Consider the following 15,287-nt stretch of genomic DNA (forward strand, 5'->3'; position numbering starts at 1 on the left):
TGAGAAAAACTGCGGGGCAAAAGGACTGCCGAAAAGAAGCTTTAATTCGAAGATCTACAGCATCGTGAGCAATTACTAATAATAACTGCATGGGTCAGAGCCGTAATACTTCTCAAAATACATATGTGACCACAGAATGATCCTGCAGGAGAGGCGGAGGGTGCTGCTGCAGGGAACAAATTTCCTTTTGAAGCATTATCCATTAAACGATTGAACTCTTTTATGCAAATGTTTTACAAGATAAAAGCATAGGAACCCTTGAGGTTCACCCATATATCTCCACACAATTTCCATGTACATAGTAGCTTATCCTTGAAAAAAATAAAATGCAAGTGCCTGAAGCCTTTGTGTGACCTCTTGACACGTTTTCTTGAGGGGATCAATACTTTGGTTCTCTTGTCACCATCTTGTACATATAAAGTTATGCTACAAAATGCACAAATGCGCTGATAGCATCAACTCCTTAGTCAAATTGTTCATCACATGAAGCAGCGTGTGACATCATTGGTTGAAAAGGTAAAAACACAGCAGGTTAGCCTACAGGCTGTTACTCTGTTCTTAAATGCAACCCGTGTCTGTGTGTGTGCACACATTTACATAACTTTGCAGCCAGCAGGTCTATAGTGAGATAACATTCCCTGGAACTCCGATGGTTCTATTTAGTTAGTAGTCACACACACGAACGCATAGCCTAAACACACACATACACATACAGAGGATCACAGGTAACATAATATAAAAAGTGGAAACTTCACTGAGAGCCAAGGGGACATTTGATGTGCAAAAGTGGAAAGTCTACATTCAGAAATGGGGCAGCTGGCTCGACTAACTTTGACCAACTGATTATGTTTTTGTAGTCTATTATCTTTATACTAAGCTTGGATTTCACACAAGCTTGCCTGTGTGCAACATTGTATTGACCTAATTTATTATTAGGCATAGAAAGCAGCCTGTGATATCTGTAGAAACTCCATGCAACACAGTGCAGCGTGATCTGTTCGGGGTGTTCCAGTCTTATCATATTAGTTTAGATCATGTATATATGTGGGCAGTATAGTGACTAGTACCATGCATGGATCATCCTGTTACATAAACCTGGGAAAAGTCCTGTCCAGCTTTCTTCTTCCTTCACTAGCAACAGAATAGTTCTCATCACACCTATTTGTCACTGAAAATAAAAAGTAACCACCACAGTGCAACTTCAGCCTTAAAACATCTAATATTAAATGAAAAATTAATCTGTTGGAAGTTTTTTATTTTTTGATGGACATAGTGCTAATTTGATAGACTTGAGCAGGTAGGCACTCCTAGAAAAAAGGTAGCATGTTCACTGTTTGCCTGTGTGGGTTCTCTCTGGTTTACTCCAGCTTCCTCCCACAGTCCAATGGCATGCATGCTGGGTTAATTAGTGATTCGAAATTGGCTGTAAATGGGATTTTGAGACTATGTGTCTGTCTCTCTGTGCTAGTGCTGTGATGGACCGGTTGACCTGTGCAGGATGTCTTCCTCTGGCCCTTTTTTTTACTCTTTAAAAAATGATGACATTCAGTGCTTTTTATCATCTTAGGCTTCTAACTCATTCCAGTGCCCCCCCGCAACACACACACACACACATATAACCAAACTCTATTGAAAATGTTTTTGCAGCATTAATAACACTTTATTTTTTAAACAGAAATAATAATTTTCTTATCTTGGATATATGACCATGCTCATTTAAAAAACAAAACAAAAAAACATTAAATTATAGGTCTCACAAATAAAAAAACTGCTCATTTTTAAGTGATGGGAATTCTCCTGGGTTGTAAAAACAAAACAAATAACATGAGTGAGTACACACTGCTGCATAACAACGTGTAATCAGCAGGCGGTGAATAACACTTAAGGCTGAACTTTCCCCTCCAGCCATACAAAATATGCGTTTCTGCAGAGGGACGGCAGAGGACCTATCAGAATTACCGCCACGTGAGCTCAAATGCCTGCTTTATTAGAATAACTTTTCCAGGATTGGTCCAAATGCGAAACATGGTATTTATAGATGATATCTAATTGGTCGTTGCCTTTCAACTTCATAGCGAACACAGCGCAAAGCTTCCAGACGATGTTCATGGGCGTCTCGTACTACGAGAAAGTAGTGCGCCGCGAAAATTAATATTGCAAGGATATTTTCGAATAAAAGTATGATACAATTGTGGCGCGTGTTAAGTAGCTACATGGGAATGCATACGTGGCAAAAGGTCCCGAAAGTACGCGTGAATTAAACGATAGTGTCTACTTGTGTTGGTGGCGGAGGGATATCGTTTTCCTAGTGCGCGTCAAAATATTGGCTTGGGAAGACCGCGCCAAAGCTCAGACAGCGGCCACTGTTCAGTACAACAGTCCGCCGCAGAGGCCCTTTAAACGCACTCTTCTGTCGGCACGACTACTATACACATCGGAGTGGTCGGCTTCCCTTTCTTCTTCTTCTTTTTTTAATTCTTAAGAGGACTGTTTTTATCGGAGATACCTGAGTCGAGACACAGGAGTCATATTTGATGCTGGTTTTTGGGGAACGGTGTGCGACTTCGCGGTCGTGACACGACTTTGACGGGCGCGGTGCGGCGGAGTTGGCGCACTGCTGGACTGGATTTAACAGTTGCTCGCAGCCAAGACGGTTCGCGCCACCATTTACACTGCGTCTGAACCCACTTCTTTTCTTACTTATATTGTTTCTTCGGACTCACAGCGATTGAATAGAGGTCGTCTACACGGTCGTTTCAGCTCGAATATGTTGCTGTCAAAGTTTGGTTCATTTTCGCATATTTGCAATCACTCGAGTATGGACCATCTACCAGTGAAAATACAGCTTCAGCCGGGTAGGTTACCGTTACACTTGAGGCGTCTTTTAACTTCATTTATATTGGATTTGTAATGTAATGGCTAATAAATCGGAAGCATATTCTTAATTGAACAAAGTGTGCTACTACGGTTGCAGCTGACCAGTTCGTACAGCTAACAAGTTTAACCTCGCAATGCTGCATTCACCTTTTTTTAAATAACATTCCCCGTTTTATTTTGTTTTCCCCCCTTGCAGTTAAAGTGGAGAAGGAGCCTTTCGAGAAGGTTTACCAAGTGGGATCCGTACTGGGAAGTGGCGGATTCGGAACTGTGTACGCCGGCAACCGTCTTTCTGACGGCACACCGGTAAGTACGGGATCGAGGGGGGGGGTCTATGTTTTGGTCTTGCATGTGGCGCCATGAAAGTGGGGTATTTCTCAGCTCCCTAGTTCTCTCTGTCAGGAAACACGATGTGTGTCCCCTATAATTAACGCTCACATTGTATTCTTTTCTGTGTGATTTCAGGTTGCCGTGAAGCATGTCGCCAAGGAGCGGGTGACGGAGTGGGGCACAATTGTAAGTAGTCATCCGCCGACGATTTTGTTTGTTTTGCAAACACCCCCACCCCCCTCCCCGGCTGTTGCTGGGTGGTTTTATATAACTATATTGTATTTTTTCCCCCATTCAAGAAAAAAATAATTTTTTCCATGGTTAATAAATGCCTCAATTTGCCCCCTTACAGAACGGTACTATGGTGCCTTTGGAGATCCTGCTGCTAAAGAAGGTCAGCTCGTCTTTTCGCGGAGTTATCAAATTGCTGGACTATTACGAGCGCGCGGACGGCTGGCTCATCGTCATGGAGAGGCCGGAGCTCGTGAAGGATCTGTTCGACTTCATTACTGAGAAGGGTGCCCTGGACGAGGACACGGCTCGAGGCTTTTTTCGACAGGTTTTGGAGGCGGTCAGACACTGCTACAGCTGCGGCGTGGTACACAGAGACATCAAAGATGAAAACCTGCTGGTTGATCTACGCACCGGGGAGCTCAAGCTTATCGATTTCGGCTCAGGGGCGATTCTCAAGGACACAGTCTACACCGATTTCGATGGTAAGTAAGCGCTCCTTTTTTGTGTGTGTGTTAACAAAATTGTCTAATTTAATTCATCGCTTATGCGAGAGGCTTCAGTGCTGGACGTGTGTATTGTTTTGATGAATACGCATCCGTGTGGGCTGCGTTGTGTTTGCCCTTGGTGCCCCGCTGTGCTATATTCAGATATGGAGGCGTTCACGAGGCGCTGACGCAGTCGTCTGTTTTTGGTCGAGGGTTTTCTTCTCCCAGAGTCTCTCTGCGTTTTCCTTATCGATGATCTATTAAAGGATGTTGCTGATTTAAAAGTAAATAAAAGATCTCTCATATCGCAGATATGACTCACAGCATAATGATCATATTGGTGGCCATTTTTTAATCTGTGAATCATCCTCGTCTTGTGATAGGGAGACTACTTTTAATGTTTTTTCCCTTTCAGTAAAGGTTGAGTCACTGTTGTGTTTTGTGGATGCTTGGTCAGTGCCACGTAACATCTGTTTGTTGTGAAACCGGAGACTGTAGTTCACGTGATGGGCTCACGTTGCTTTTTTTTTTTTTTTTCTTCATGTTTGGTAACCAAGTTCCTCCTTCCAGGAGGGAAGGGAGGAGGGGAGATGGAGGCAGGTCACTCAGTTTGTGTTTTGTGGCGTAGGAAAAGATGGAAAGCTTTACTACCATGACTCAGCTATTTCAGACACATTATTCTCAATTTTCTTTTTCTCTCCCGCCTGCTGTTTCGTAACTCACCTCCCTCTTTTCCCCTCTTTGTTCTCTCACAGGTACAAGAGTCTACAGCCCACCAGAGTGGATCCGCTTTCACAGATACCACGGACGCTCTGCGACGGTTTGGTCATTAGGCGTGCTGCTCTACGACATGGTGTGCGGAGACATCCCCTTTGAGCAGGACGAGGAGATCCTAAGAGGGAGACTGTATTTCAGGAGGAGGATCTCAGCTGGTGAGTGTTAACACATGAGTTCACTCTGTTGCCCTCTAGCCATGGTTACTGGTATAGCTCATGAGGTCTATATTTATAAATCAATTCACATTAGAGTAAGACCTTGTAATCATAATGGATGACCTGATCAAATGGCTGGTAAACAGATTTATCTGTCATAAATAAAATTGAGGTTTTTTATTTTTGGGATTTTTTTTTTTTTTTTGTCTGTTTTTGATTTCCCTTGGTGCACTCTGTACCAGTCCCACTCACCCTAGAGAGCTAACCTTAATAAAAGGGGATGTGTGTTCTGGCTGTGATTGTATACATAAGCTGTAGAGATGAATCCAAAATATCAGGTTCTCTCTTTCAGTTTGTTGGCCCTTTTTTCTTTTTTTTTTCTTACTAATTTTTTTTTTTTCTTGTTTTCTCCTCCAGAGTGCCAGCAGCTGATCAAATGGTGTCTGGCCCTGCGGCCCTCAGACCGGCCCACTCTGGAGCAGATCTGCGACCACCCCTGGATGAGGGCAGTGGCAGAATCACCCAAGTCACCGGAGGAGCCTGTGGGCAGCGACATCCGCCTCAGGACCATCGACACAGATTCTTCATCAAGCACAAGCTCGAGCAAGGAGAGCCTCTGATAGACTTTTTTTTGTGGGGGGGCAAAAAAACAAATAAGACTTTGTGGGAAAAGAAGGGGTGGGGATAGGACTGATCTGCAACCGGACCCTCTGACACAGCAGGCCCGGCAAGAAAAATGTACTTTAATTTTCCTCTTTTGTAGGGAATTTCTAATTTATTACTTATGTGTTCTTTTTATCTTATAGTCCCATCCCCTCTTTTCCTTTCAGTTGATTTTTACTTGTTTCCTAATGGGAAACATTTTGCTGTTTGGGCGGTCTTACCAGCACTATTTATTCCCCCCCTCCCCACTTTTAAGTTTTAATTTTACTTGTTTTGTTACTAGGCTGGTATACACAGCTGGCAAGGCCCTCCTATTCAGACATGGCTGCTCTCATAGAGCATGGACATAACCCTTTTTATTTAAATGTTTTAATTTTGATTTTGGAGTGCCTTTTTTTGGAAAGCTGCTTTTCAGGGGCGGGGGGACTTTTGTCAGAAACTGTTCTCTTTTCCTTTTTTTTTTTTTTTTTTTTTTTTTCTCCTTCTTCTTGGAATAGCCCTCAGCGTGACAGTTAAGTTGTCTCTGCTGTGATGGAAGGGGTGTTTAGGCTCTTTTTTTTTTTTTGTTTGTTTTTGTTTTGTTCCCCTTCCTTCTTCTGTCCTTCCTCTCTCCATCACTGTAAGCCAACCAGCACCTAGCTGAGAGGCTAAAGTAGAAATAGTCAGGAGAGAAGGAGGTTGGGGGCATGGGGGCTCTTCCTGGCAATGGAATACTTGAAACACACTCAACTTGACTCTGTGTCGCTCTCTTTAACGCTGCTCACTCACTCTATAGCCTGAACAGGTGTTTGGAAACTGGATCCTGTCTTTTCTGAATGTCTACAAAATGTCAACACACAGCCCACCCTTTTCTCCCGCTCTGGCCTCAAATGCCTGTTCCAGGGTTCATAGCCCTCCTGACTTGTCTGTTCTATATATACGCATACATTTTTTATATATTTTTTTGCCTCCCATCATCTCACTGCTTGACACTACATAGCCCCCACCCCTGGCCTTCCTCAGGGTTTGGGGTGTGAAATGCACAATCAATGCAATATTCATGGACTCAAATGTTTTTTTTTTTTTTTTTTTTGTTTTGTTTTTTTTTTCTTCAAACAAATATTGTATAGTGTGTAGTTTGTTTTTTTTTCCTCTTATTTGTGTGTACATTTTCTTCCCTCCCCCCATTTGGATTTAATTTATTCGTAAACATGTAGACATTCCCACACTCTGTGGTTATTTATTTATTTATTGTCTATGCTTAAAAAATCCCCCAGTTTTTTTTTTTTTTCTGTTTTTGTTTTTGCATATCCTACTTGGCCTTTGGTTTGCATTCCTTTATAACTTATTTTTACATTTCAACTTTTTTTTTTTTTTTTTTTTTTTTTTTTTTTTTTTTTTAGATGTGGAAGATGCACTGAAAGCAGTTGTCATTGTAAAAGCAGAATAAAACGTTTACTTAAATTTGAAAAAGAGGATTTTTGAATGTTATTTAAATACTTAAGAAGTCTGTTAATGTCGAATGACTAAGTTTCAGAGAAATCCACCTGGTTTTCTGTGCTGTCGAGATTCATTTGAGTTCTATGGGGAGCTCGTACTCGTCACATAGCCTCATATTCGGAGACCCTTTCAGTTTAGCTGTGTGACTTGTGGCTGTGAAGGATGGATGTCGCTATTTTTTTATACAAAAGTTTCAATAAAAGCTCATTTTTATGTACAGAAAATAACTCTGGTGTCCTGATCTTTTTGAGCAAAACCATTGCATACAGGCAGCTTTCTTACTGGTTGCCCCTCACAAACAAAGTTTAAACAGCAGGTGGGTGGGGCTTCTGTGCCGTCAGCCAGAGCTGTGTTTTCCCACTCTGACATCTGCAAAGTCAACAATGCATATGATCACTTTTAGGTACACTGGCCTTATTATTTTAATATTTGGCTATAGTTAATATGAGCGTGCACCAACGTAATAGCTGATTACTCACAGAAAATATTAATAAAAATTCTAATAGGTTTCCTTTAGATTACCACCATTTGCAGAAGATGGTGAGATTCAGACCCAGTGTTGTTCATCTGCTTGACAGCAATCCCCCCCCCCCAAGGAGGCGGGGTGAAGCTAATATACATGTCCAGTATACAGCACACTTCATTTACACCGCCTATAGTGATAATAACAGCGCTGCAGCACGCGGTGGCAGCGGCTGCTGTCTGAGTGGCTGAAGACAAATCTAACAGGAGCCATTAACTGGGTGACAGCCTGCAGCAACCAGTGGGGCTAATAAGGGATAGATGTGCCTCTGGAGCTTAGGGGAGGAGACAGTGATGGCGGCATGACAGAACAATGCTATGCATCATCACGCACACACAACACATGCATCCTCTTAAATTTAAGTGATTGCTTTTTCATTTTTATTCCCCCTGCTTGCCTGTCTGCTCTGCAAAAACACAACTCATTCCATTACAGGACTCGGAAAGCCCACGGCAGGCTGATGGTGTACAGGGACTAGGAGTGAGAAGCATAAGGCGTGTAGGGTATGCTTTTTTTTTTTAGGGAGGTGCTGCCCCCGCTGGCCAATCAGTGTTCTCTCTGTCATTATACACAACAAATGCATGTCAACAGTGTAAATGCAATTTTGCAAATCTTGTATCAGGATTGTTTGAAGTATATAATGTTGATTTTTCAATTTGAGATATAATTTTATCTCTACGTGGAAATCAGCCAATCACAGGGCCTCACACCAAGAAAGCCATTATCCCTGCAAACGAGAGTCATCTCAAACACTCACCCACACATGTCCAATTTTTACTTGACTGGCTGCTTCCAATTTCACTTGAGTGGAGACATATGGGTACTTCAAGACTGTGCGATACAGCTGGTCCCTAAATTTTCTCAAGGATCTAAGTCATCAAGAAAGACTGATGCTGGGGAAAGAAGGAGAAGGCATTCCTTAAAAAAATCCACTTGAAATATACATGTTGATATGTAGATTTGAAGCAGCCACTCAAGAGTCGTCTGACTATATTCGTTCTTTGCGTCAGTGGGTTTCTAAATGATAACACTACATGTCAAAGCCCTACAGTCTACAGAATAAATCTCATTTAAATAGATGAAATGACCATGATATGACAGCCCAGCTACCGTATTTCCCCAAGTTCCAGCTTTCTTCTCAGCTGGGCTGGCTAAAGCAACATGTTAACCTTTGGCAAAAAAAGAAGCAAATAACATTAAACTGTCCCTTTAATATTATTATTTATAAACCAGGATAACATCCAGACACACCGCAACTGGAGACGCCTCTATTAAATCAGTCTAACAAGCACATCTAAACCACGGTGCGATGCAACACAGAGCCAGAAACAGTGGCTGGTGTCAGACTCCATACATTGACATCTGTTTCTATAAGACTCCGAGCTAATCCCTCTATTGTCTTTGTGTCTCTGGGCTTTTTGACATGCAAATGCCCTCCAACTTGTCTTCATCAGAATCCCCTCTCTCCTCGGAATGAGGCTCATCCACTCTCACTGTAAAATCCTCATTAAATGTAGCAGGGGCATATGCCACACTATTGTCTCCTTGAGTTGAAGTCTGATCCCACAGGCTGATTAATATCATTCATCACTGCCACTTAGCTGTGGCAGCGAGGGAGTATTCAAATGTCCAAAATGTATGATTTTTCTTTCTTTTCTTTTTTTTTTTTTTGATACTTGATGTGTGTGGGTCTGGTGTGTCAAACTATTAAAAGAGGTCGTATCAGTCATTCCCACTTGACACTTTTTGATTTTTGAGTGCATAAAACTGTAAGTCTATGAGGGCTTAGGATTGATTACATTTATCTTTGTTTTCAATTCAATTTAATTGTGTTTATACAATTTATATAGTGCTGAAAGGTGCTTTATATTGTAAGACCCTAGAATAATACAGGTAAAAACCCAAAAGTCAGATGGACCCCTATGAGAAAGCACTTGGTGACAGTGGGAAGGAAGAACTCCATTCTAACAAGAAGAAACCTCCAGATGAACCGTGCTCAGCAAGGGGCCACGACTGGTTGAGGGTGATGGGAGGAAGATAATCTTATTAATCTTTATCTAAGTTGTATCTACAAAATCACTTGCTTAAAGCACCTGTAATTAGCTCTGTATGCTAAATATGACATTAAGCTAGGATATAGGCAGTGGAAAAGATAGGCGTAACCACTGTGATGTATCCCACTGCTCAGTGAACTCAAGCCGTTTTCCCAGTTTCAATTTTGGTGTTTCGAAGCCACGTTGGTGTTTTTGACCTACAAATACTAATCAAGTCCATAAAGCCATCATGAAAGGATTTACTGAGGTCACAGTGCAAAGGAGGTTTCTTTTATTCATTTCACCATAAATCTTTTTCTAATTTCCTGAGAAACTTTTTAGCCTCTTGTTTGCATGAAATCATATCACCAGCAACTAATCTGACGGAGGTGCGAATCTCTCATTTAAGGCATTTTCATACACTAACTTTAGAATTGGAACCATGTCAGTGTATTTACCAGTTTTCCTTTTTTTCTTTGTTCAACTGCTTGTTAATGCACATATCTAGTCAACAAACCACATGGCATCAACTCATTTAGGTATGTAGCCATGGTCATGGTCGCTTGTTTGCGTTCAAACGCTACATCAGAATGGGGAAGGAAGGTGATTTAAGTGACTTTGAACATGGCACTGTTGTTTGTGCCATCACAACAATCATCTCAAACTGGTTTCTTGATCATAACAGTGACTTCATTGTACTCAAATGGCCTCCACAGTCACCACATCTGTGGTGGAATGGGAAATTCTTATCATGTGTGTTCAACCGACAAATGTGGAGCGTCTACCATGTCAACATGGACCAAAATCTCAGAGGAATGTCTTCCAGCCCATAGTTGAAACTGTGTTCGAGAAAAATTCAGTGCTGCTGTCCTTCAGTCATGACTCAGATACATTTCCCTTGAGTCTTACATGTACTCTCTCAAGAACTGATCAACCATGTCCACACTAATATGTTTTTGTTTGAAAACTCACCTTTTTTTGGCCTTCCGCCCACACTGAGATGGCGTTTTCGGACAAGGAAAACGGAGCGTTTTGACAACGCTCTCCAAAGTGGATACATTTGAAAATGCAGTTTTTTCATGGCAGTGTGGACAGAGAACCCAGAGCCTTTTCGAAAACGATGACACATTTTAGTCATGTGACCGATTAAACTAAGATGGCAGAGGGCATTGCATTGTTTTGTTTGCTCTCAATTTTGACAGCCCTATTTAAGATTAATATCAGTCTGTACATGCTCCAGATAGCTTTTCTTCAAATCCTTTAATTCTCAATCGCTTTTGCAACTTTGTACTTTTGTGTTACTCACAGCAACAACTCCACCTCATTGTTAGTCCATTTAAAAAACTCAGTGCTTTTCCTCAACATTTTGCCGCGACGTTTCAAGAAAATAAACGGCAGACAGAAATGAGGCAGGTCGACTCGTCTTGCATTTCGCGCATGCGCAGTACTGGAACGTAAGCGTTTTCGGCCGTTTCAATGTGGATGAACAACTCTGTGAAAAAGAATGACAACGATAGTGTGGATGCGGAGCGTTTTCGGACATATACGCCGATGTCAAATTTATCCGAGCTAGTGTGGACGTAGCCTCAGGCACTCCTTCAGCTGTGGAATGTCTCATAAAACTCTTGTAGTATTTTAGATGTATAACTTGAGTCCCAGTAAGTTTCCATTCAGTCCACTTAACAGCACGGCCTTGCCCTACATGCTCTATTCTTCACAGGTGACAAGGGATGCAGCTTTCAGCTTTTGACAAGTAGAAGAGCAAAAACAGTAGATCTTTGCTGAGATAGAAGGTGGCTTGAGAATAAAGTTGTCACAAAAAACACATTTATCACAGCACAAGGTCTGTCCAAAGGTACACACATCTGCCTTTCTGTGGCTTGCTACTTAAAACATTATATATGTTTTGATATGTATGACTGCATACACTCAGAGCACAGGTTTCCATGAACCTTGCTTCACCTGTGAGAACAATGTCACAGTAATACACGTGGACAGTCAGGCAAGCTGTTTCTCTCTAATTCCAATGTTTATGCAGAGCTCAATATGGGAACTTATCGGCTTACATATATGCAGATATATGTTTACAGAGATTATGCAAAGCTAAGCTAATCGCCTGCTGGTTTAGTCTACATATTTGGCGTGTAGAGATCAGAGCGATATAAAACCTCCCGTGCTACCAAGAAGCAGTTGAGCTATTCCTTTAACAGCCTGTTGTGCTGCAATTATGCAACCGCTTTTGTCTTCGAAACAGGCATCAGTGGTGCTAGACAGTTATGGCGAGTTGATAAGTTGGCCAGGAAAAATAAAATTCTGCTGAACACATTTCTTAGCTTGTAACTTTTTCTTTTTACCTCTTTAATGCTTTTAAAGAGATTTTGAGGCATTCAAATTGGCAGTTTATCTCTTTTATGAGCCTGAAAATTAATTTAACAATCTATGAATTAAATGGTTGTGTATTTTTGTGAATGTACACAAAGCCTTGAGTTGAAGCTGAGGTCACTGAATTCATAGGCGTTTTGTGTGTGTGTGTGTGTGTGTGTGTGTGTGTGTGTGTGTGTGTGTGTGTGTGTGTGTGTGTGTGTGTGTGTGTGTGTACTCTCAGAATAAACTTGCCGGCGCATTAAGGCTGTCGGTGGTGGCCGTCGTAGGTGACAACTCGACAGACACAGAGGAAGATGCCAGATGGACTCTGGGCCTGAGGGCCCTGATGGGCACAGATGGGTGGGTGGGTGGCGCCCACACAGGAAGGACATGCGGCAGCACCAAGACATGAAAAAAAAAAGGGACAGAGAGAGAGGGAAAGTGATAAAGATCACACCAAAGCCAGTGATACTACACTTCTCACTCTTTCTCTGTGTATCCATGCCTGAGCATCTGACCTTTTGAATAAGGACGTGGTCATTTGTATGCACGAGTTTACATAAGTGCATGCTGTTGACTGCAGTGTCCATGCGTGTATGTGTGCACGCTGTACTTTTTGGATGCCTGCCTGCCCGAGTCTGTTGTGCGCTCACACACCTCTCCCACATAAATATTCTGAAGGGAAACAAATATATCCTGTGATTCATCTTTGTGACAAGTGCAGGTTCTTTAGAGCTGCATTTCAGCTCGTCTGAGCTTGTACCGGTCGGTCAGTTAGACCTCGGAAGATGCTAAAACACATCTGCAGCACATTAACTTATAAATGAATGTGCAAGCTATAACAGGATATGCACTTACAAATATAGCCAGATCTTTCAGATCTTACCTAATGATGGGGTTATGATGCTTCTGAGGCATGCTTCTTTTCTCACCAGTGTTCCTTCCTGGCATTAAATAGACTTTATTTATATCGCACGTTTCCAGTCTTACTGACCACACTGCCAACAGCATTCACACATCTACACACTCTTTGTATCTCACATACTTGCTGCAGTGGATAAGTTGCTTTAGAGTAGCTTGTGTGATTAGGTTAAGCTCTTCTTGCTTTTCTAATATTTGTCATTATGTTGAGTTTGTCGAGTCATTTCCTGTTTTATTTTCTTATTGTTGGTCTTTGTGTATTCTTGTCAGTGTTCTATCCCTGATAATTGACTACCAATTCTGAAACCAGTTTTGACGGATGTTTAACATCATTGTCCTAATGGAACACCCAGCTGTGTCCAAGACTGAACCATCTATTCATTCATTCTCTTTCGCTTATCCTTATCAGAGTTGGGGTGGTGGTGAGGCTGGAGTCTATCCCAGCTACGATAGGGCAGGGTACACCCTGGACAGATCACCAGTCTGTCACAGAGAGACAGACAATCATTCACACTCACACCTATGGGCAATAACCAATTAACCTAACCCCACTGATTGCATGTCTTTAGACTGTGGGAGGAAGCTGGAGTACCCAGAGAGAACCAACACAAACAGGGAAAGCATGCAAACCACAGAGAAAGGCCTCAGCCAGGTTGATTTAGGTCCTTGTGGGTTGATGTGAGGCAGCTGTCCTAACCACCGCACCACCATGCTACCCTTCATATATCCTCAAAAACCATTAAACACCATAGAAGCTCCTGCTGAAATAATACAAACTAAAACCCTCTTATGCACATCATGAACACTAATTCAACAGCATAATACCTGCAATCAATCAAATTGTTAATGACAGAGCAATGCATTTTTGCAAATTTCCTTCTTGGCTTCAAATATGCTAAGCTTTAGTAATATAGTAGGTCTATTGTAGGCTCTACCGTCAGCAGTGCTTTTCCTGTTGCACTCATACTGCTGCTTTATCTGCAGCAGCTGTGTGGCTTTCAGTCTCTATGGAGTGTTTAACCTCTCTGAATTTTCTAATATCACAATTTTATCTGTTTTTTTGTAAAATCAATAGCTCTTCCACCAGTAGACCTGTATATGTGTGTGATGTTTCAGATGCTGCCAGTGCCAATACCACATGACTGTGCTTGTAGCTAGATTGTTACTGAATCACTAGGATTTTTATTTTCCACAACAATTTGTTAATACAATAAAACACAATAAAAAGACACATCTTTCAGCTTTTCAGATATTTTGAAACTGGGTTTTTTGGAAACTTCTGTTTTCCTAAGGAAGCTATAAATTAAACAGATGTGATCAGTCAACACAAAAAGGTTCAGACAATTTTCATAGTGCATGTTTGAGGTATATGTTTTTACTTTCAAAAATGTATTTGACAAAATTTACTGGGCTACATACTGAACTTAGATGATAGAAAAACAAGTATCGATCTTACCGCACTAGTATTGATCCCATACAAGTACCAGTGTTGGCATTGATACTGTCGATATTTGGATGGATCCACCCACCAGATTATACTAGTATTAATAATTTAATAATATGTTAATTTTGATAAGTGTAAAAACAATACCAGCAGTTGTTGCTGTTTTGAACTCTTAAACACAGTAAGTAAATATTATTTAGTAGCGTATGTGTCCTTTGCCTTGAAACATCTTCAAGGACTTGTGTTGTGTGTACGGCTTTGTTTTTAGCTGTCAAGGTTGCTGGATGCCTGGCTGCCTACTCTAGAGGCCTCCTGCTCTGTTACCCAGAGCAGAGCCTCCACGGGGACTTTCCAGTGGTCTGGCTCAGCATTCATTAGAAACTGTGCCGCTGCCAGAGAGGAGAACCTGGCTGCTTGTATGGTGGGAACCTGCTGCCGTCACCGCACACCGTGAAGGAACTCATTGTTCTGGGTCAAGAAGACATGCTGTAAACATAAAGGGTAGAGTGTGTTTTAAGAGACACTGAGAGAACAGGGAGACTCATGCAGAGACTTTAATACAGGCAGGCAAAACACATGCGCAATTGTACCAAGACATGAGACACACACACTCAAGCCCACCAACAGATTCTTGAGATGAAACAGAAACAAGGCTACAATGCTCCAACCATTTCTGTGCACCCTGTTTGTGTTGCCTAGCTTCCAAACAACACCAACAACTGCAGGTGAACTGAGGTGACTGTAGCAACTTAATGTGTGTGTTTGCAGAGAGAAAGGGTTGATCGGGAAGGCAAGAATGGAGAGGAAAACAAAGGAAAAGCAGAAGGTGAGAGAAAAGGAGGGATGAAAAGGGATGAAAGAAAGAATGCATGTGTGTGCAGAGAGGGAAAGAGAGAAAAAAAAAGATCTTAATCGTTAAAGTTTTTTTTACAAGCTTGTAATATGATCAAAGGAATCATTGACCTGGTGCTCATTTAGCCCTGGGGCTGTTATCTGTTTCTC

The 15,287-nt window shown here is 41.7% G+C and overlaps 1 protein-coding gene across 1 annotated transcript; it reads left to right on the forward strand.

Annotated features, from left to right (window-relative positions):
• Positions 1-2,281: 2,281 nt before the first annotated feature.
• Positions 2,282-7,227, forward strand: pim3 (Pim-3 proto-oncogene, serine/threonine kinase). The gene is made up of 6 exons (XM_086269472.1): positions 2,282-2,855; positions 3,074-3,183; positions 3,343-3,393; positions 3,560-3,923; positions 4,682-4,858; positions 5,276-7,227. The coding sequence occupies exons 1-6, from the start codon at positions 2,768-2,770 to the stop codon at positions 5,476-5,478; spliced, it is 993 nt and encodes a 330-aa protein (XP_086125598.1). The 5' UTR covers positions 2,282-2,767; the 3' UTR covers positions 5,479-7,227.
• Positions 7,228-15,287: the final 8,060 nt, after the last annotated feature.

The sequence above is a fragment of the Aulonocara sp. 'chitande type north' Nkhata Bay genome, linkage group LG17, assembly GCF_057382095.1.
Source record: "Aulonocara sp. 'chitande type north' Nkhata Bay isolate Kocher_YH1m ecotype deep benthic linkage group LG17, A_spYH_male_GT1.1, whole genome shotgun sequence".
Lineage (NCBI taxonomy): Eukaryota > Metazoa > Chordata > Actinopteri > Cichliformes > Cichlidae > Aulonocara > Aulonocara sp. 'chitande type north' Nkhata Bay.